This window comes from Heptranchias perlo, chromosome 25 (genome assembly GCF_035084215.1).
Source record: "Heptranchias perlo isolate sHepPer1 chromosome 25, sHepPer1.hap1, whole genome shotgun sequence".
Lineage (NCBI taxonomy): Eukaryota > Metazoa > Chordata > Chondrichthyes > Hexanchiformes > Hexanchidae > Heptranchias > Heptranchias perlo.
Window position 1 is genome coordinate 45455059 of NC_090349.1, and position 22097 is coordinate 45477155.

The 22097-nt window shown below is 43.9% G+C and overlaps 1 protein-coding gene across 1 annotated transcript; it reads right to left on the reverse strand.

Annotated features, from left to right (window-relative positions):
* Positions 1-591: 591 nt before the first annotated feature.
* LOC137342286 (GTP-binding nuclear protein Ran) lies at positions 592-10912 on the reverse strand. The gene is made up of 7 exons (XM_068006197.1): positions 10859-10912; positions 9422-9467; positions 6563-6647; positions 6320-6445; positions 6048-6235; positions 2436-2606; positions 592-1011 (listed from the first exon to the last, which is right to left on the reverse strand). The coding sequence occupies exons 2-7, from the start codon at positions 9455-9457 to the stop codon at positions 967-969; spliced, it is 651 nt and encodes a 216-aa protein (XP_067862298.1). The 5' UTR covers positions 9458-9467; positions 10859-10912; the 3' UTR covers positions 592-966.
* Positions 10913-22097: the final 11185 nt, after the last annotated feature.

Sequence of the window (22097 nt, forward strand, 5' to 3'; positions counted from 1 at the left end):
GAGTCCAAACATCTATATATTCAAGATTGAGATTGATTCAACCACTGATCATCCACAGTCCTCTGGGGTAAAGAATTCCAAAGATTCACAACCCTCCTAGTGAAGAATTTCCTCATCTGTCCTAAATCACCCACCCCTTATCCTGAGACTGACTCCTAGTTCTAAACTCTCCAGCCAGAGGAAACAGCATTTATCCTGTCAAGCCCTCCAAGAATCTTATACATTTCAATGAGATCACCTCTCCTAAACTAGAGAATATTGGCCCATTCTACTCAATCTCTCCTCATAGGAGAACCTTCTCATCCCAGGAACCAATCTAGTGAACCTTTATTGCACCATCTTTAAAGCAAGTATGTCCTTCCGTGGGAAAGGAGACCAAAACTGTACGCAGTACTCCAGGTGAGGTCTCACCAAAGCCCTGTACAATTATAGCACGACTTCCTTACTCTTGTACTCCAACCCCCTTGCACTAAAGGCCAACCCAGTAGAGATTCAGGATTTCTAACCCCTTACCCAGCAATTGGTGGGCTAAACACTAGTAAAAACAATGAACTTTGAAAGGAATGCTCAGTACTTTAATGCCACAATTCATTTAGTCATTTGGAATACAACTTTATTAAGATCACAACTTTATGATCTAAACAAAAAGTTAACAAAAAGTAGGAATGACATTAACGTACAACTTGAAACGATATATATTGTGATTCTACCAGTATCATAAATTAAATTATGCATACACTCAAAAATGTTGCAGTCTATCAATTCAGTTTTAGTATCAGGTACACAGGTCCAAGTGTGAAGGAAGTTGTCATACTGCACACCATTCACTCCCAATTCCAACTCCTTTAGCCTCCTAAAGATTATAAGCAGTTAAGTTCTGTTCAGCTAATTAACTGGCAAACACGCTGCATCACAGGACAGCTGCCTATAAAACTAGGCTGCCGGTGCTTGACTCCAGCCATTCATTCACAGGTCATCATCTTCATCTGGCAATGCAGTGCCTTGAGCAACCTGAAATATTTAAAAGTGTACACAAATTGAAGTGTTTAAACAAAGTAGCATTTTGGTCAGCACTTCAGCAGACAGCTTATATTTACACTGAAGTCAGTGACATGCACTCTTCAGCCAGCAGTACATTAGCAGAGATCTTCTGGCTACAGAAAACACAGGACAAAGCACAAGGGTGTACAAGGACAAACGGAACTACTTTACATGCAAAATGCATTAAGTCACATTTTCCCATTCTAGAATGCAGTTACTTGCCATCCTGAACAGGTCACAAGGAGCAATTTAAAACTAAAATTTCCACATCTACAATTGTAGATTTAAAAACTGCAAAATGACTGCTAATTATGAAGTGACAGCTTTGCAATCTGAAGTATAAAGTATATCTAATCTAAACACAAGAGCCTCAAAATAGTTAGCAAACCCACTACCTATTCTACAGCCACAAACTATCCTTAGAGTACAAAGATATTTACACCTAAATTACTCAATTTCACAGAACATAAGGCAAGTTAGATCATGAAGCAACATTATAGTCAACTCTATGCAGCTTACGGCAAATATGGATGCAATATACAGTACTGAAACTGTACATACCATTTCAGGACTACTTTGCAGGCATCAATTTTAAGAGATTTATTTTACAGGGGCCAGGCATCAAGTGCAATTTGCTCAGGGCTGTTACCAAATCTTGTACACCATTACTTCCAAACAGCAAATTTATCTATCTTCTCCAAAATAAGTTAAGCACAGTAGGCAGATGCTTCATCTATAATTAGTAGAGACAGCCTCAAACAAGATAATGGTAGATTTTAACCAAAGTGGTAGAAGACAACTGTAGAATGCCACAACCAGTTACAATCCAATCCACTGAAACCTCAAAATACTGCAGTTAAAATGAGTCACTAAGATGATATCAGATGGAGAAAGGCATGCTAAAATGTTTCAGTATCCTAAGAGACAGCAATTATCTTGCAGATGAATCAAACTAAGTGAGGAATAGTGATTAAATTCCACTTTTGAAACTGTAGACAACTGAAATTATAAGCCTAAACAGATCAGTTTACATTTGTCAATATGAAACTACTTTTTATGTAAATAGATAACTACAGATCAATAAATTCTAAACCACTACTCTTAAATGCCTTTGAAATAGTCAAGCAGATGTTCCAAATGGGCAGAAACTAAATTTGAATATATGGATGCAGAAATATGCTCAAGTCCCTCACTCATCTCATTTACAACACAAACAAAGACCAGAAAGGGAAGTACAGAGAACAAGTACTGGATATATAGATCTACAGGATTCAGATGGGAATATCCAAATCCTATGTTTTTAAAAATAGTCAGTGCAAGTGATTAATCAAGGTAAAAGTACTTAATTTTCAGCATACCCTGCACTTTAACCAGGCATTACTCCAATACTATACCTTTAAGTCCTCCTCATACTGTGCTGCTAATGCAGGGTCCATCTGAACCTCTGGTGGTGCCAAAGCTGGCATAGCAACAAACTCCAAATTGGGATCTCCAATGAGTTTCCTGGCAAGCCACAGGAAAGGCTTCTCGAAGTTGTAGTTACTTTTGGCAGAAATATCATAGTACTGCAATAAGGAAACAGGATGTCAGTGCACACACAGCTATAACAGCTCATTTACACAGTATTTGAATTTAAGCACTCATGCCCATTTAATTACTTTTTTTTTAAAAAAAGGGGTAATGCAGCCTTGCAGACTACATCATTCCAGTTTGACAAACTTCATTGATTCAGAGAACAAGTTACATATATTTGGAATAGAAATCAGGGATTTAGAAATTAGATAGCACACTTAAAACCTACAATGTGGAAACAAGTTCTCAGATCATGTAATACAATTTTATTTTTTTATAATAGACACCTACAATTATTTTCAAAATATCTTTACAAGAAACAGCCTAGAAAATTGCTTATCCCCTTTAGAAAAGGGAAACAAAGTGTTTAGCTAAGCAGAAATGCAATGCTGTAGCACCCCCAGGGTAAAAGGTAATTTCAATGCAGTCATCTTTACTGTAAAAATGAAGGGTTTCCAGACTATTGGTACTCAGTCCTGGAGGCTAGACTGGAAACATTTGAAATCTAACTGTCTCCCTGTTACAGAAGAGGTTTGAGGCTTGTATGCTTTGCTCCAAGTCTGTTATCCCTGGCCCAGTGAGTGTACTGCAAATTTTTTTACCTACCCATTCATAGGTTCAATTTGTACAAATGTACTTTCAACTTGGGTAAACTAGTATATGTTCAACAAATTTTCTATGGCAACTTTCCTTAATGCTGCAGGATCTCAAGAGAATCTGCTTCTGCTAGTGAAATGGCTAACACCATTTGTAAAGTTAGTACGGCTGCATCACTTTCTCCCAAATGTTTCTCAGTCATGGAGCTTAATTTTGAATAACTTCTCCTGCTTTCCTCTTTCCAAGAATGTGCTACACCAAGCATGCCACATACTTCCTGGTTAAAAGCCCCATTCTAATGCAACTTGTAAGGAAACATTGATCAAGAAACATAATGGAAATAATGGGGAACCAAGGGTCTAATGAGAGGGAGGAACGTAAAAGTAATGATTAGTAAAGAAAAAGTTTTAGAAAAATTAATGGGACTAAAAGCCAACAAATCCCCTGGACCTGGTGCCCTACATCCTAGGGTTTTAAAAGAGGTGGCTACAGAGATAGTGGATGCATTGGTTTGGATCTTACAGAATTCCCTAGATTCTACAACTGTCCTCATGGATTGGAAGGTAGCAAATGTAACCCTGATATTCAAGAAAGGAGGGAACTATAGGTCAGACAGTCCAATGAACAAATAAAAATAGTAGGGAAAATGCTGGAATTTATTATTAAAGACATGGCAATAGGGCATTTAGAAAATCGTGAGTCAATGCAGTTTTATGAAAGGGAAATAGTGTTTGACAAATCTATTAAGAGTTTGAGGATGTAACTAGCAGGGGAGATAAGGAGGAAAACCAGTGAATGCAGTATATTGAGATTTTCAAAAGGCATTTGTTAAGGTGCCACAAGAGATTGTTACACAAGATTAGGGCTCACAGGATTGGGGGCAATATATTAGCATGGATTGAGGACCAGTTAACAGACAAAACAGTAGGAATAAACAGGTCATTTTCAGGTTGGAACTAGTGGGGTGCTGCAGGGATTGATGCTTGGGCCACAGCTATTTACAATCCATATTAATGACAAAGAGTGCAATCTATCCAAGTTGGCTGACAATACAAAGCTAGGTGGAAAAGTAAGCAGTGAGGAGGACAGTCTGCAATGGGATAGCAACAGGTTAAGTGAGTGGGCAAGAAGGTAGCAGATGGAGTATAATGTGGGGAAATGTGAGGTTATTCACTTTGATAGGAATAAAAAAAAATTGAAAAATGGTGAGAAACTTAAATGTTGTGCAGAGGGATTTGGGTGTCCTTATACACGAACGAAACAGTTAATATGCAGGTACAGCAAGCAATTAGGAAGGCAAATGGTATGGCGACCTTTATGGCAAAGGGGTTGGAGTACAAGAGTAAGGAAATCTTACAATTGTACAGGGCTTTGGTGAGACTGCACCTGGAGTACTGTGTGCAGTTTTGTTCTGCTTACCTAAGGAGGGATATACATGCCTTAGAGACAGTACAACTAAAACAAAGGCACTAGATTGACTTTTGGGATGAGGGGGTTGTCCTGAGAGATTGAGTAGATGGGCCTATACTCTCGAGTTTAGATGAGAGGTGATCTCATTGAAACTTAAGATTCTAAGGGCTTGGCAGGGTAGATGCTGAGAGGCTGTTTCCCCTGGCTGGAGAATCTAGAACTAAGGGGTCAATCTCAGGATAAGGAGTCAGACATTTAGGACTAAGGTGGGGAGGAATTTCTTCACTCAGGGTCATGAATATCTGGAATTCTCTAACCCAAAGGGCTGTGGATGCTCAGTCATTGAGTATATTCAAGGCTGAGATCGGCAGATTTTTAGACTCCAAGCGAATCAAGGGATATGGGGATTGGTGGGAAAGTAGCGTTGAGTTCGAAGATCAGCCATGATCTGATTGAATGGTGGAGCAGGTGCGAGGGTGGTATGGTCTACGCCTGCTCCTATTTCTTATGTTCTTAGTGCACTATGCTGAAAAGCCTTTGATTTTGCAGTCAGTTTATCTAGAATACTAGTCCATACTAAATTGCTGCTGAGTGCAAACTGTCAAAGCTGAAATTACAGGTGGGTGTCAGATGTGGTGCCAGCTTTGACAGACAATTCTATGAATTCTTGTCAAAAATTGGTCAGAAGTCAAACACTGGCCCTTCAGTACAGAAGCTGCAACTGAAATCTCGGTGCAAATTTCCACTCCCATTATAGCCACAAAAAAGCCAGAACAAATTGCTCTGGTTGTCACCACCATGTGCTTGTATTTTGAATAAATGACTTCAACAAATGTAATGACCAAGTATTGGCCAAACCCTGTATTTTCAGCCCAAATATGCTTTTCCCATAAATGGTCTTAAAGCTGGAAATTAAGTTGTCTGTATCAGGTGACTTTTTTTGTGTAGGATGAAACACTTAGTAAACAAGGGCTGAGAGAAAGGCCAGTTTCTTATAAGTTGGCTGACTACATTAATTTCTCCAAAAGAAACTAATCTGATCCAGAATGGGCACCTCAAATGGATGATTTTGAAAATGCCTATCTGACCTACAATTTCACTAACTGGATAGTACAGTAGGCTGAATATTGTTCCCTACACATCTCAACCCATAACCTTCCTATTACTAAACCATTAAGTAGAGTCTCGAGCCTAGCTTTTCAAACTGCAACCCCCACATTCACATATCAGCCCATCTGTTAGTTTTCTGTATTTACTGACTTCCTAGCACGTGGATCTTCAGCATTTTCTGAATAGATGAATGCTATAATTTTTCCTCTGAAGCTAGGATAGTTGGTCCACAGGATTGTCAATATCTGCATAGGATCCCAACAAAACATTTGAGAATCACTGATTTAGCAAGGAAATAAGATATTTACAAGTCATACCTGAAGATTTTTCTTCCTATGGAAGACAATAGATTTTGCCTTCACTTTTCTGTCTTTAATGTCAACTTTGTTGCCACACAACACAATGGGGATGTTTTCACACACTCGCACCAAGTCTCTATGCCAGTTAGGCACATTCTTGTATGTCACTCGCGAAGTTACATCAAACATAATAATGGCACATTGAGCTGTTAAAAGAAATAAGAACCCAAGACATTATTACTGTGTACAAAATGTTCCATAGTCAAGAACTACATCACCCCAACTCTTACCTTGAATGTAATATCCATCTCGGAGACCACCAAATTTCTCCTGCCCAGCGGTATCCCACACATTAAATCTAATGGCACCTCTGTTAGTATGGAACATTAGTGGGTGAACTTCAACACCCAATGTTGCTGTGAAGGAGGGAAAAAAATTCTTGAATTTGAATATGCTGATAAAATGGATTAGACTTACAAGCCAATACAAAACAAAATGGAAAATTCAGTCCAAACACCAAGGTGTGTACATACCTACATACTTCTTTTCAAATTCGCCAGTCAAGTGGCGCTTCACAAAAGTCGTTTTACCAGTACCACCATCTCCAACAAGTACCAGCTAGAAGAAAGCAAATTATTATTCAGATACAGTTGCCCCAAAGCTACATAAATCTAAGGTACTGAGGGGTCCAATGTTCGAGTGCATCATAAAATTAAAGTGCACATATTTTTCATTCCAAATCTTGACAACAATCTGGAGGGATACTGTGGCAAGTTTGAAAGTATACATGTTTGCCAACCAACATTTAAGTGAGTTTTGATTGGGCTGCCCTAGTTTTTTGAATTACTACATTTAGGTGGGATAAAGCATCTCCCTATTGTGGTGCCCAAGCTACATTAGACATAATATACTGACCAGCCACTGGTCATAAAGCAGCAAGCATAACTTAGGAAAAAATTCCAGAATCATGCATGCTTTTCTCATTCTGGGTCTCAGCACTACAACCCAGTGACGAGGGGGAATTCTCCACTACCACAAAGTATTTCAGAACATCCTAAGAATACCCCCCCAAATGGCTCAACTGCACAGTAGAGAATCACTGACCCACAAGTCAGGAATGTCCTGTCAGCTCTTCATCTATGCCAAAACTGGCTAACAGTTGGCCTCAGCATTCTCAAGTTGAGCATGAAAATACTCAGCCATTGCACCTCACCTCTAAGCAATAGGCTTACCAACCTCCAGAAATGTCCTGGAGTCTCCAAACATTGCTGTAAGAACCCCTACAGAAAAATCATAGCTGCATTAACAGAAAGGGTACACTTGTTTTCCCCCTCCCCCCATTGTCAACCCTACTGAGCATTCTGCATAGAAACTGTGCAAGTAACTTGGCTACAGTACCAAAGTACAAATCTGTAGGACAAATCCCCTCATACAGCACAGGCCATTCAGCCCATGGTGCCTGTGCCAGCTCATTAAAAGTGTTATCCAATTAGTCCCACTCACCTTTCCCCATAGCCCTGAAAACTTTCCCCCTTCAAGTATTTATCCAACGCTTTTGAAAGTTATTACTGAATCTGCTTCCACTCAGGCAGTGATCATTCCTTGCTGCGTTAAAAAAATTCTCATCTCGCGTCTGGTTCTTTTGCCAATTAAATCTGTCCTCTGGTTACTGACCCTTCCGCCACTGGAAACACTTTCTCTATTTACTTTATCTAAACTCTTCATGATTTTGAACCTCTTAAATCTCCCCTTAACCTTCTCAGCTCTAAGGAGAACCACATCAGCTTCTCTAGTCTTTCCATGTAACTGAAATCCCACATCCTTAGTACCATTCTAGTAAATCTCCTCTGCACCTTCTCCAAGGCCTTAACATCCTTCCTAAAATGTGGTATCCAGAATTGGACACAATACTCCAGCTGGGGGACTAACCCTTGCCTTCAATTGGGGAAAGAGGTTCAAAATAAATACTGGGCAAGCAATAAAAAGCACAAAGAGTCTACTGGCATCATGTAGTGTATGCTGCACCATAGCTTTCATTCATCATATAGCAATCTTTTGTATGTAAAGGTTAGATTCAGTTACCTCCATTCATCAAGTTGGCAGCAAGAATTAATGCAAGTGCTGAACTAAGTGTTAGCTGAGAGTCATCTCTGCTTATTTTTTTATTATTTATGCGGGCAGGGGACTGAGGTATTAATGAGCCAAAATCTTAGGATGGTTAACAGGGTACTTTAACAGTCTTACAAGCACAATATTTGCCAACTTTTTAAAATCAAAATGAGACTATTTTTTAAAATGTAAGCGCTGGCCCTTTCAGCCAACCCAAGAAAAGACCACAATATACAAGTCCCAGCACGGGCTCAATGGGCCGAATGGCCTCCTGTGCTATAACCATTTTATGTTTGACATTTTTGGATGTACCTACCCACCTAGTTTTTACAGCAAGTAACAAGTTTTTCTATTAAAAAGCCCATTGCTACCAAGTAGGAAAAAGTATGTAGGGTTCCTCCTCCTGATTATTGCCATTGGCCCTTAATCGAAAATGCACTGGCACTAGTCAAAAACCAGGCCACACATGGCCCCTCTACAACCACCTGGGGTCAAGTACCAGAGACATCTTCACAAGGAGAAAGTACACTAAATTGAAATCTTTAATTCCTTTTTGGGAACCACATCATTTCCCATTTCAGTTTCTTTACTTTCCTGCAAAAGCATTTTTAAGGGTCACATCAAATTAGCCCTCTCGTGTTCTACCACTTGCTGGAGCAGCAGTAGCTACTTAGTACAAGCATTCCATTCAAAACATTTCAGCAGTTAAAACTTGGCTCTGCATGAGGCCAATCCTGGTGCAAATTCAGATTGGTGCAAGTGGGTTAGTCAGACCTGATCAGCTACATTGGCAGTCACAAAACACACCCCAAGCAACATGTGGTGAGAACTATATTCAGGTGTCTACAGAAGTGCAAAATCTGATCAACTTAGCCAGCACTCCAAACACAGTCATCCTACAAAGCAATCTTTGCCCAGAAATCATCCACAAATGTGTAATTACTAACAGTTGAAAACAAGTGGACAATAGTGACATTCATCACACACAATGAGGCAGAAGCCAAAAACTTCAACCACATATTGGACAGGCAAGTTGAAAAATGCCAAAACTGGTAAACACCCAATACTACTGCTTAATAAAAACTTACCATTAAGAATCATGCAAGTTTGTGGCTTTTATTTTTAAAAGGATCCAAAGCTATACAAGATTGAACTTTTCTACAAAAAAGGTAGAAACCACTATCTACAATAATTATTCAGCGTCAACCCAGAACGGCAGGAGAAGCTGAATTCTGAAATGCAAGTACTTGACTTCATTTCATCCCGATTCCAGTGATTCTTACCTTGAATTGAACTTGAGGTTCTCCTTGGTCACCCATAGTTTATTACCTTCAACAGAAGACTACAATTAGGCATCAGTCACCATATTGTTTAATTAGGCATTTATGTAAAGACATTAATGATTTAATCTAAACCTGTAACAAAGGAAATAAATCTCACATCTTAGTTCCTGGTACAGGCCAAAAGCACTTACAACCTCAATGCATGCTTCTAGTTCACAAATGTCTGGGAGGAGGAAAGGAAGGAAAATCACAAGCCAGAAAACACCTCGCCTTTGAAATAATTAAAATACATAGAAAAAAAACCAAGTAGCATAAAAGCAGCAGCTTTCAAAATGTGTTTGAAATGACTCCCCGCAAATACAGACAGCTCCTTTTAAACTGGTGAAAAGCAGCATTGGGAAAACATTTGCAGGAGAGGGAAAAAAAAGAGATTATGGGCTTGCAAGTGAACAAATGCAGAGCTTTTCAGCCTGGAAGGGAGGGGGGGGGGGAATAGAGGGATGGGTAAAAGAGAAATCGAGAACGTTAAATCACAGCCAGGGCGTGGATTGATAGTAAATGGGGGCGATGATCACCGTGCAGGATGGGCTGGGCTGGGGGAACCCCCAGGGATTATTTAAGCAGCAGCCCGGGTGCTGTAGTGGGGGGGAAGATTCGGACAAACTCCCTAAATAGTTGGCGGCCTGGTGCGACCTCAGGCGGCTCGGCTCGCAGTCTGCAGGCCCAAGATGTCCGACAGCCCCCCTCTATGGCTGCAACACGGTGCACTGACCGCTGTCTGAATGGGCGCTGGTGGGCGCCTCCTTTGTCCGCGCACTCGAGCTCCGGGGCTGCGCTAGGCCGCAACTCATGGCGGGAGAGCGGGGGGGGGTTTATCGAATCACCCGAGTGCGGCGGCCCCACAGTCCCCATTACAGTCGGGGCCTTAAACCGGGGAGGGAGGCCGAGGGAGCGGCCCGGTTAGCCCCCCCCCCAAAAAAAAAACCCCTCCTCACAGAGAGAGAGAGAGAGAGACCGGGGCCTGGAGAGCGGCCGGGCCCGGGAGGGGGGAGGGGAGGGGAAGGGGAGGCCTGCCGCGACGCGGGCATTAATACACCGACCGAGAAATGAAACCGAGCGGCGCCGAACTCCCAACTTCACCCTAAAGGAGGGAGAGCTAGAATCAATCGGGGCCCGGGGATGAGGGTGGGGGGGGGGGGAGGGGGAGGCCGCGGGCGCTTCTTTAACGGACGGCGGGAAGAGCGCGCGCGCCAAAGGCCTCCCGCCCGCCGCGAGCCCCCTCGTGCCGTTCTCCGCTTTTCGCCTCATTTCGATATATTTTTACCTCAGAAAGCGGTGTTTTTGGGAGAAGTGGGGGGGATGGCGAGGGGGCGGGCGGGCGCTGATTTTGCCGCGCTCTCTCTCTCTCTCTCTCTTCCCCCTCCCTCAGACTCTTACCTTCCAGAAGCCTCTCTCGGTTCAAAATGGACGCTCGAGCTTTAAATACGCTGTTTGATGGCCCACGTGACTCCGACCCTTCCCCCCCCCCCCCCCCCCAAAAAAAAACCCGGCGCGCACGTGCTGCCCAGGGAAGCGCGTGCGTGACGTGACGTGCGCGCGACCGGGGGGGACGGGACGGGGCGTGCGCGCGGTTGGCGGAGGGGAGAGCGACTGAGCATGCGCGCGGCGGGCGGGGGGGGGGGGGTGGGTTGTTGTTGTTGTTGTTTTGGGGGGCGCGCGGGGGGGGGCGCGGGCGCGCGCACCGGGCACCTCCATAGAGGCGGAGCTGCAGCCTGTGGGCAAAAAGGCAATGGTGCAAATAACCCAACTGAGGGATAAAACCCGCCAGTCCGGGGCGGGGGGTAATTGGAACCGACAGTAAAAGAAAACAAACACATAATGTTGGAACTGATGCATTTCAGCCATTTCCTAGTTCTGATCCTAGAGCTGCCTCTCGAGAGGGGCCATCAACACACTGAGATTCTCAACATAGATTGAAAGAAAGTCTGTACTTCACCACAGGAAAGCATATGGGAAGAAAGAACTCCCATTTACATCTATCCGCTTCTGACCACAGGTCATCGACCGGAAACGTTGACCGTTCCGTTTTTATTGCATTTATATAGCACCTTTCACGCCCTCAGGACGCCCCAAAGCGCTTTACTGCCAATGGAGTACTTTTGAAGTGTGGTCACTGTTGGAATGTAGGAACCGTGGCAGCCAATTTACACACAGCAAGATCCCACAAACAACAATGTGTAAATGACCAGATAATCTGTTTTAGTGATGTTGGTTGAGGGGTAAATGTTGGCCCAGGACACTGCTCTTCTTTGAAATAATGATGTGGAGATGCCGGTGATGGACTGGGGTTGACAATTGTAAACAATTTTACAACACCAAGTTATAGTCCAAATAGTTTATATCCACCTAAGAGGGCAGATGGAGCCTCCGTTTAACATCTCATCCAAAGGGGGAAGCTAGATCATAGAATAGTTACAGCACAGAAGGAGGCCATTTGGCCCATCAAGCCTATGCTGGTTTTTTGTAAGAGCAGTCCAGTTAGTCCCACTCCCCTGCTCTTTCCCCGTAGCCCTGCAAATTTTTTCCCTTCAAGTATTTATCCAATTCCTTTTGAAAGCCACAATTGAATCTGCCTCCACTACCCCCTCAGGCAGCACATTCCAGATCATAACCACTCACTGCCTAAAAAAGATTTTCTTCATGTCACCTTTGGTTCTTTTGCCAATCACCTTAAATATGTCTCCTCTGGTTCTCGACCCTTCCACCAATGGGAACAGTTGCTCTTTATTTACTTTATCTAGACCCTTCATGATTTTGAGCACCTCTATCAAATCTCCCCTCAACCTTCTCTGCTCTAAGGAGAACAACCCCAGCTTCTCCAGTCTATCCACGTAACAGAATTCCCTCATCTCTGGAACCATTCTATTAAACCTTTTCTGCACCCTCTCTGAGGCCTTCACATCTTTCGTAAGGTGCAATGCCCGGAATTGGACACAATACTCCAGCTGTGGCTGAACCAGTGTTTTATAAAGGTTCAACATAACTTCCTTGCTTTTGTACTCTAAGCCTCTATTTATAAAGGCCAGGATCTCGTATGCTTTTTTAACGCTTTCTCAACCTGTCCTGCCACCTTCAAAGATTTGCACATATACCTACAGGTCTCTCTGTTCCTGCACCCCCTTTAGAATTGTACCATTTAGTTTATATTGCCTCTCCTCATTCTTCCTGCCAAAATATATCACTTCGCACTTCTCTGTGTTAAATTTCATCTGCCATGTGTCTGCCCATTCCACCAGCCTGTCAATATCCTCTTGAAGTCTATCACTATCCTCCTCACTGTTCACTACACTTCCAAGTTTTGTGTCATCTGCGAATTTTGAAATTGTGCCCTGTACACCCAAGTCCAAGTCATTAATACATATATTTAAAAAAAGCAGTGGTCCCAGTACTGACCCCTGGGGAACACCACTGTACACCTCCCTCCAGTCTGAAAAACAACCATTCACCACTACTCTCTACTTCCTGTTACTTAGCCAATTTCATATCCATGCTGCCACTGCCCCTTTTATTCCATGGGCTTCAATTTTGATAACAAGCCTATTATGAGGCACTTTATCAAACACCTTTTGAAAGTCCATATACACCACATCAATCACATTGCCCTCATCAACCCTCCCTGTTACCTCATCAAAAAACTCAATCAAGTTAGTTAAACATGATTTGCCTTTAACAAATCCGTGCTGGCTTTCCTTTATTAATCCACATTTGTCCAAGTGACCATTAACTTTGTCCCGGATTATCATTTCTAAAAGCTTCCCCACCTAGTAAACAGTGAGGAGGATAGTAACAGATGTCAGGAGGGCGTAGACAGACTGGTGAAATGGGTGGACACATGGCAGGTTAAATTTAAAGTAGAGAAATGTGAAGTGATGCATTTTGGTAAGAAAAATTAGGAGAGGCAATATAAACTAAATGTTATAATTTTAAAGAGGGTGCAGAAACAGAGGGACCTGGGGGTGTATGTACACAAATCTTTGAAGGTGGCAGGACAAGTTGAGAAGGCTGTTAATAAAAGCATACGGGATCCTGGGCTTTATAAACAGAGGCACAGAGTACAAAAGCAAGTTATGCTAAACCTTTATAAAACACTGGTTAGGCCTCAGCTGGAGTATTGTGGCCAATTCTGGGCACCGCACTTTCGAAAGGATGTCAAGGCCTTGGAGAAGGTGCAGAGGAGATTTACTAGAATGGTACCAGGGATGAGGGACTTCAGTTAGGTGGAGAGACTGGAGAAGCTGGGGTTGCTCTCCTTAGAGCAGGGAAGGTTAAGAGCTCCCACAAGTTTGTAAAAAGGAAAGATTAGCGAAAGTAAATATGGGTCCCTTAGAGGCAGAGACATGAGAAATAATAATGGGGAATAAGGAAATTGCAGAGACATTAAACAAATATTTTGTATCTGTCTTCACAGTAGAAGACACAATAAAAATACCAGAAATAGTGGGGACTCAAGAGTCTAAGGAGAGTGAGGAACTTAAAGTAATTAAGATTAGTAAAGAAAAAGTACTGGAGAAATTAATGGGACTAAAAGCCAACAAATCCCCTGGACCTGACGGCCTACGTCCTACAGTTTTAAAAGAGGTGGCTGCACGGATAGTGGATGTATTGGTTTGGATCTACCAGAATTCCCTAGATTCTAGAATGGTCCCCTTGGATTGGAAGGTAGCAAATGTAACCCGGCTAATGAAGAAAGGGGGAGAGAGAAAACCAGGAACCATAGGCCAGTTAGCTTGAAATCAGTAGTAGGGAAAATGCTGGAATCCATTATTAAGGACATAGTAACAAGGCCTTAATATCTTGAAAACTTTAATCAAATCACCCCTTAATATCCTAAATTCCAGGGAATACGACCCTAGTTTGTGTAATCTCCCCTTGTAATTTAACCCTTGGAGTCCAGGTATCATTCCAGTAAATCTACACTGCACTCCCTCCAAGGCCAATCCTTCCTAAGGTGCGGTGCCCAGAACTGAACACAGTACTCCAGGTGTGGTCTAACCAGGGCTTTGTATAGCTGTAGAGTAACTTCTACCCCCTTGTATTCTAGTCCTCTAGATATAAAGGCTAGCATTCCTTTAGCCTTTTTGATTATTTTCTGCACCTGTCCATGACATTTTAATGATCTGTGCACACGGACCCCTAAGTCTCTTTGGACCTTCACTGTTTCGAGCTTTTCACCATTTAGAAAGCCATCTGATCTATCCTTTTTAGGTCCAAAGTGGATGACCTTACATTTGCCTACATTGAAATCCATTTGCCACAGTTTTGCCCATTCACTTAATCTCTCTGTAATTTTATGCTTCCATCTGCACTGCTCACAATGCTGCCTATCTTTGTATCATCGGCAAACTTGGATATGTGGCTTTCTATTCCGTCATCTAAGTCGTTAATAAATACAGTGAATAGTTGAGGCCCCAACACAGATCCCTGTGGGACACCACTAGTCACATCCTGCCAATTTGAGCACCTGCCCATTATCCCTACTCTCTGTCTCCTGCCGCTCAGCCAATTTCCTAACCAGGTCAATAATTTGTCTTCAATTCCACGAACTTCAACTTTAGCTAACAGTCTCTTATGAGGGACTTTATCGAATGCCTTCTGGAAGTCCATATAAACAACATCCATTGACATTCCCCTGTCCGCTACTTTAGTCACCTCTTCAAAATATTCAGTCACGGTTTTATGAAAAGGAAATCATGTTTGACAAATCTATTAGAGTTTTTTGAGGGTGTAACTAGCAGGGTAGATAAAGGGGAACCAGTGGGTGTAGTATATTTGGATTTTCAAAAGGCATTCGATAAGGTACCACACAAGAGGATATTACACAAGATTAGGGCTTGTGGGGTTGGGGGTGATATATTAGCATGGATAGAGGATTGGTTAACGGACAGAAAACAGAGAGTAGGAATAAACGGGTCATTTTCGGGTTGGCAGGCTGTAACTAGTGGGGTGCCGCAGCGATTGGTACTTGGGCCTCAGCTATTTACAATATATACCAATGATTTAGATGCAGGGACCGAGTGTAATGTATCCAAGTTTGCTGACGATACAAAGCTAGGTGGGAAAGTAAGCTGTGAAGAGGACACAAAAGGTCTGCAAAGGGATATAGACAGATTAAGTGAGTGGGCGAGAAGGTGGCAGATGGAGTGTAATGTGGGGAAACATGAAATTAGCCACTTTGGTAGGAAGAATAGAAAAACAGAATATTTTTTAAAAGGTGAGAGACTAAGAAATGTTGGTAGTCAGAGGGATTTGGGTGTCCTTGTACACAAATCACAGAAAGTTAACATGCAGGTACAGCAAGTAATTAGGAAGGCAAATGGTATGTTAGCCTTTATTGCAAGGGGGTTAGAGTGTAAGAGTAAGGAGGTCTTGCTGCAATTATATAGGGCTCTGGTGAGACCGCACCTGGAGTACTGTGTACAATTTTGGTCTCCTTACCTAAGGAAGGATTTACTTGCCTTAGAGGGGGTGCAACAGAGGTTCATTAAATTGTTTCCTGGGGTGAGAGGTTTGTCCTATGAGGAGAGATTGAGTAGAATGGCCCTATGTTCTCTGGAATTTAGAAGAATGAGAGGTGATCTCATTGAAACGTATAAAATTCTGAGAGGGCTTGACAGGGTAGATGCTGAGGTTGTTTCCCCTGGCTGGAGAGTCTAGAACTATGGGTCATAGTCTCAAGATAAGGGCTCGGCCATTTAGGACCAAGAGGAGGAAAATTTTCTTCACTCACAGGGTTGTGAATCTTTGGAATTCTCCGCCCCAGAGGGCTGTGGATGCTCAGTCATTGAATATATTCAAGACTGAGATTGATAGATTTTTGGACACTAGGGAATCAAGGGATATGAGGATAGGGCAGGAAAGTGGAGTTGAGGTAGAAGATCAGCCATGATCTGATTGAATGGCGGAGCAGGCTCGAGGGGCCGTATGGCCGACTCCTGCTCCTATTTCTTATGTTCTTGAAAGGAGGTTTAATGGAGGTGTTCAAAATTATGAAGGGTTTTGATAGACTAGATGGGGAGAAACTGTTTCCAATGGGAGTGCATGCCTTTTTTTTAATATAAAACCAAGGACACATACATTGATTTCAATAACTTCAGATCATAACCACTGCTCCCATTTTTTTCGGACAGCAGATGCTGGTAATGGTTCTGCTGTTGCCATTTACAGCTCCTCTAGAACCATCTTTTGATTCTTTACTTGTCCCATTCCCACCCTCCTCGCCTCGCACCATCATCCCTTTTGTCATTTAATCACTCCTGCCCTCCACCCTATCACAGATCTTCCCTTTTGTTCTTTCCTTCCCTTCCTCCCCTTTCCCTGGCTCTGTACTTGCTTAAAAACTGTTAAATCTTCAGCTTCTTCCAATTCTGATGAAAGGTCATCGACCTGAAACGTTAACTCTGTTTCTCTCTCCACAGATGCTGCCTGATCTGTCGAGTACTTCCAGTATTTTCTGTTTTTATTTCAAATTTCCAGCATCCGCAGTATTTTGCTTTAGACAAATACTTCCGTTTTCCCAGAATCAAAACCATACAGTTCTTCACTTCCCTGATTAGAAAACAGAAACAAGTCACAACACTGGGTTTCCTCCTTTGCCCAGTTACTGTTATCAGTCAGTATCTCTGCAGAAAGGCGCAGAGGGAAGGCTAGGAGATTCCCTAGTGACTGGTTTATGAATGGAGGGCATGAATGGCATCACATCCTCGGCTTATCTTGGCGAGAAAGTGAAGTGCTCCCAAAAAAACTCTCCACTTCCACGTATTTTGCTTTCTGTTATTTTCCTTTTTCGAGCTTTTGTTTTCAAAATGAGTTTTTCAACAAATGAAATGATTTACTGTGGAGAGGGTTGGGGTCAGGATTCGTGTCAGGAGGTGACACTGAACCAAAGGAATGGGTCCCTAGGCTCTGATTTGCTTTGAGTCGTCCAGTTTTAGAAATGGCCAGAATCATGGAACCATAGAAAAGATACAGCACAGAAGGGGGCCCATCGTGTCCACTCCGGCTCGAAGAACAACCAGGTGCCCATTCTAATCCCACCTTCCAGCACCCGGTCCGTAGCCCTGCAGCTTACAGCACTTTAGGTGCAAGTCCAGGTACTTTTTAAAAGAGTTGAGGGTCCCTGCCTCTACCACCAATTCAGGCAGCGAATTCCATACACCCACCACCCTCTGGGTAAAAAAGTTTTTCCTCATGTCCCCTCTAATCCTTCTGCCAATTAGCTTAAATCTATGTCCTCTAGTTCTTGAACCCTCCGCTAGGGGAAACAGGTACTTCCTGTCTACTCTATCTGGGCCCCTCATAATTTTGTACACCTCAATCAAGTCTCCCCTCAGCCTCCTTTGCTCCAAGGAAAACAACCCCAGCCTATCCAATCTCTCCTCGTTGCTGCAATTTTCAAGCCCTGGCAACATTCTTGTAAATCTTCTCTGCACTCTCTCCAGAGCAATTACGTCCTTCCTGTAATGTGGTGACCAGAACTGCGTACAATACTCCAGCTGTGGCCTTATCAGCATTTTATACAGTTCCATCATTACATCCCTGCTTTTGTATTCTATACCTCGGCTAATAACGGAGAGCATTCCGTATGCCTTCTTCACAACCTTATCTACCTGTACTGCCACCTTCAGGGACCTGTGCACATGCACTCCAAGGTCTCTCACTTCCTCTACCCCTCTCAATATATTCCCGTTTACTGCGTATTCCCTTTTACTGTTTGCCCTCTCTAAGTGCATTACCTCACACTTCTCCGGGTTGAACTCCATTTGCCACTTTTCCTCCCACTCCACCAACCCATTGATATCTTCTTGGAGTCTACAGCTATCCTCTTCACTATCAACTACACGGCCAATTTTTGTGTCGTCTGCAAAATTTGCCAATCATGCCCCCTACATTCAAGTCCAAATCATTAATATATACCACAAACAGCAAGGGACCCAACACTGAGCCCTGTGGCACACCACTGGAAACAAATTTCCATTCGCAAAGACATCCATCGACTTTTACCCTTTGTTTCCTGTTACTGAGCCAATTTTGGATCCAATTCGCCACATTTCCCTGTATCCCATGGGCTTTTACCTTTCTGACCAGTCTGCCATGTGGGACCTTGTCAAATGCCTTACTAAAATCCATGTAGACAACATCCACTGCACGACCCTCATCAATCCTCCTTGTCACTTCCTCAAAGAATTCAATCAGATTTGTAAGGTATGACCTTCCCTGAACAAATCCATGCTGACTATCCCTGATTAAACCATGCCTTTCTAAATGACAGTTTATCCTATCTCTCAGTATTGATTCTAATAGTTTGCCCACCACCGAGGTAAGACTGACCGGCCTGTGATTGTTCGGCATTTCCCTCGTACCCTTTTTAAACAATGGTACTACGTTTGCAGTCTTCCAGTCCTCCAGTACCTCCCCTGTATCTAGTGAGGATTGGAAAATGATCCTCAGAGCATCCGCTATTTCCTCCCTGGCTTCCTTCAATAGCCTAGGAAACAATCCATCCGGCCCTGGTGACTTACCAAATTTCAAGGATTCCAGTCCCTCTAGTACTTCCTCTCTCGTTATATTTACCTTATCCAATATTTCACACCTCTGCTCTTTAACTACTACGTCCAGATCATCCCTTTCCTTTGTGAATACGGAGACAAAATATTCATTTAAAACCCTACCCACATCCTCTGCTTCTACACACAAGTTACCCTTATCATCCCTGATCGGTCCCACCTTTTCCTTAGAAATCTTCTTGTTCTTAATGTACTTTTTTTTATTCGTTCATGGGATGTGGGCGTCGCTGGTGAGGCCGGCATTTATAGCCTATCTCTAATTGCCCTTGTGAAGGTGGTGGTGAGCCGCCTTCTTGAACCGCTGCAGTCCGTGTGGTGAAGGTTCTCCCACAGTGCTGTTGGGGAGGGAGTTGCAGGATTTTGACCCAGCAACGATGAAGGAACGGCGATATATTTCCAAGTCAGGATGGTGTGTGACTTGGAGGGGAATGTGCAGGTGGTGTTGTTCCCATGTGCCTGCTGCTTTGTCCTTCTAGGTGGTAGAGGTCGCGGGTTTGGGAGGTGCTGTCAAAGAAGCCTTGGCGAGTTGCTGCAGTGCATCCTGTGGATGGTACACACTGCAGCCACAGTGCGCCGGTGGTGAAGGGAGTGAATGTTTAGGGTGGTGGATGGGGTGTCAATCAAGCGAGCTGCTTTGTCCTGGATGGTGTCGAGCTTCTTGAGTGTTGTTGGAGCTGCACTCATCCAGGCAAGTGGAGAGTATTCCATCACACTCCTGACTTGTGCCTTGTAGATGGTGGAAAGGCTTTGGGGAGTCAGGAGGTGAGTCACTCGCCGCAGAATACCCAGCCTCTGACCTGCTCTTGTAGCCACAGTATTTATGTGGCTGGTCCAGTTAAGTTTCTGGTCAATGGTGACCCCCAGAATGTTGATGGTGGGGGATTCGGCGATGGTAATGCCATTGAATGTCAAGGGGAGGTGGTTAGACTCTCTCTTGTTGGAGATGGTCATTGCCTGGCACTTGTCTGGCACGAATGTTACTTGCCACTTATCAGCCCAAGCCTGGATGTTGTCCAGGTCTTGCTGCATGCGGGCTTGGACTGCTTCATTATTTGAGGGGTTGCGAATGGAACTGAACACTGTGCAATCATCAGCGAACATCCCCATTTCTGACCTTATGATGGAGGGAAGGTCATTGATGAAGCAGCTGAAGATGGTTGGGCCTAGGACACTGCCCTGAGGAACTCCTGCAGCAATGTCCTGGGGCTGAGATGATTGGCCTCCAACAACCACTACCATCTTCCTTTGTGCTAGGTATGACTCCACCCACTGGAGAATTTTCCCCCTGATTCCCATTAACTTCAATTTTACTAGGGCTCCTTGGTGCCACACTCGGTCAAATGATGCCTTGATGTCAAGGGCAATTACTCTCACCTCACGTCTGGAATTCAGCTCTTTTGACCATGTTTGGACCAAGGCTGTAATGAGGTCTGGAGCCGAGTGATCCTGGCGGAACCCAAACTGAGCATCGGTGAGCAGGTTATTGGTGAGTAAGTGCCGCTTGATAGCACTGTCGACGACACCTTCCATCACTTTGCTGATGATTGAGAGTAGACTGATGGGGCGGTAATTGGCCGGATTGAATTTGTCCTGCTTTTTGTGGACAGGACATACCTGGTCAATTTTCCACATTGTCGGGTAGATGCCAGCGTTGTAGCTGTACTGGAACAGCTTGGCTAGAGGCGCAGCTAGTTCTGGAGCACAAGTCTTCAGCACTACAGCCGGGATATTCTCAGGGCCCATAGCCTTTGCTGTATCCAGTGCACTCAGCCATTTCTTGATATCACGTGGAGTGAATCGAATCGGCTGAAGACTGGCTTCTGTGATGGTGGGGATATCGGGAGGAGGCCGAGATGAATCATCCACTCGGCACTTCTGGCTGAAGATGGTTGCAAATGATTCAGCCTTGTCTTTTGCACTCACGTGCTGGACTCCGCCATCTTGAGGATGGGGATGTTTGCAGAGCCTCCTCCTCCCGTTAGTTGTTTAATTGTCCACCACCATTCACGACTGGATGTGGCAGGACTGCAGAGCTTTGATCTGATCTGTTGGTTGTGGAATCGCTTAGCTCTGTCTATAGCATGTTGCTTCCACTGTTTAGCATGCATGTAGTCCTGAGTTGTAGCTTCACCAGGTTGGCACCTCATTTTTAGGTACGCCTGGTGCTGCTCCTGGCATGCTCTTCTACACTCCTCATTGACCCAGGGTTGATCCCCTGGCTTGTTGGTAATGGTAGAGGGAGGAATATGCCGGGCCATGAGGTTACAGATTGTGGTGGAATACAATTCTGCTGCTGCTGATGGCCCACAGCGCCTCATGGATGCCCAGTTTTGAGCTGCTAGATCTGTTCTGAATCTATCCCATTTAGCACGGTGGTAATGCCACACAACACGTTGGATGGTATCCTTAGTGCGAAGATGGAACTTCGTCTCCACGAGGACTGTGCGGTGGTCACTCCTACCAATACTATCATGGACAGATGCATTTGCGACAGGTAGATTGGTGAGGACGAGGTCAAGTAAGTTTTTCCCTCGTGTTGGTTCGCTCACCACCTGCCGCAGGCCCAGTCTAGCAGCTATGTCCTTCAGGACTCAACCAGCTCGGTCAGTAGTGGTGCTGCTGAGCCACTCTTGGTGATGGACATTGAAGTCCCCACCCAGAGTACATTCTGTGCCCTTGCTACCCTCAGTGCTTCCTCCAAGTGGTGTTCAACATGGAGGAGGACTGATTCATCAGCTGAGGGAGGGCGGTAGGTGGTAATCAGCAGGAGGTTTCTTTGCCCATGTTTGATCTGATGCCATGAGATTTCATGGTGTCCAGAGTCAATGTTGAGGACTCCCAGGGCCACTCCCTCCTGACTGTATATCACTGTACCGCCACCTCTGGTGGGTCTGTCCTGCCGGTGGGACAGGACATACCCAGGGATGGTGATGGAAGAGTCTGGGACGTTGGCTGAAAGGTATGATTCTGTGAGTATGGCTATGTCAGGCTGTTGCTTGACTAGTCTGTGGGACAGCTCTCCCAATTTTGGCACAAGTCTCCAGATGTTAGTG

Bases quoted from the DNA above. Each gene is read 5' to 3' on its own strand.
- LOC137342286 (XM_068006197.1), bottom strand. From the start codon at position 9,457: ATGGGTGACCAAGGAGAACCTCAAGTTCAATTCAAG. The intron at 6,236-6,319 runs GTAAGAGTTGGG...TTCTTTTAACAG, and splicing joins AGATGGATATTACATTCAAG to CTCAATGTGCCATTATTATG. The intron at 2,607-6,047 runs GTATGACTTGTA...TCCTTATTGCAG, and splicing joins ATAGGAAGAAAAATCTTCAG to TACTATGATATTTCTGCCAA.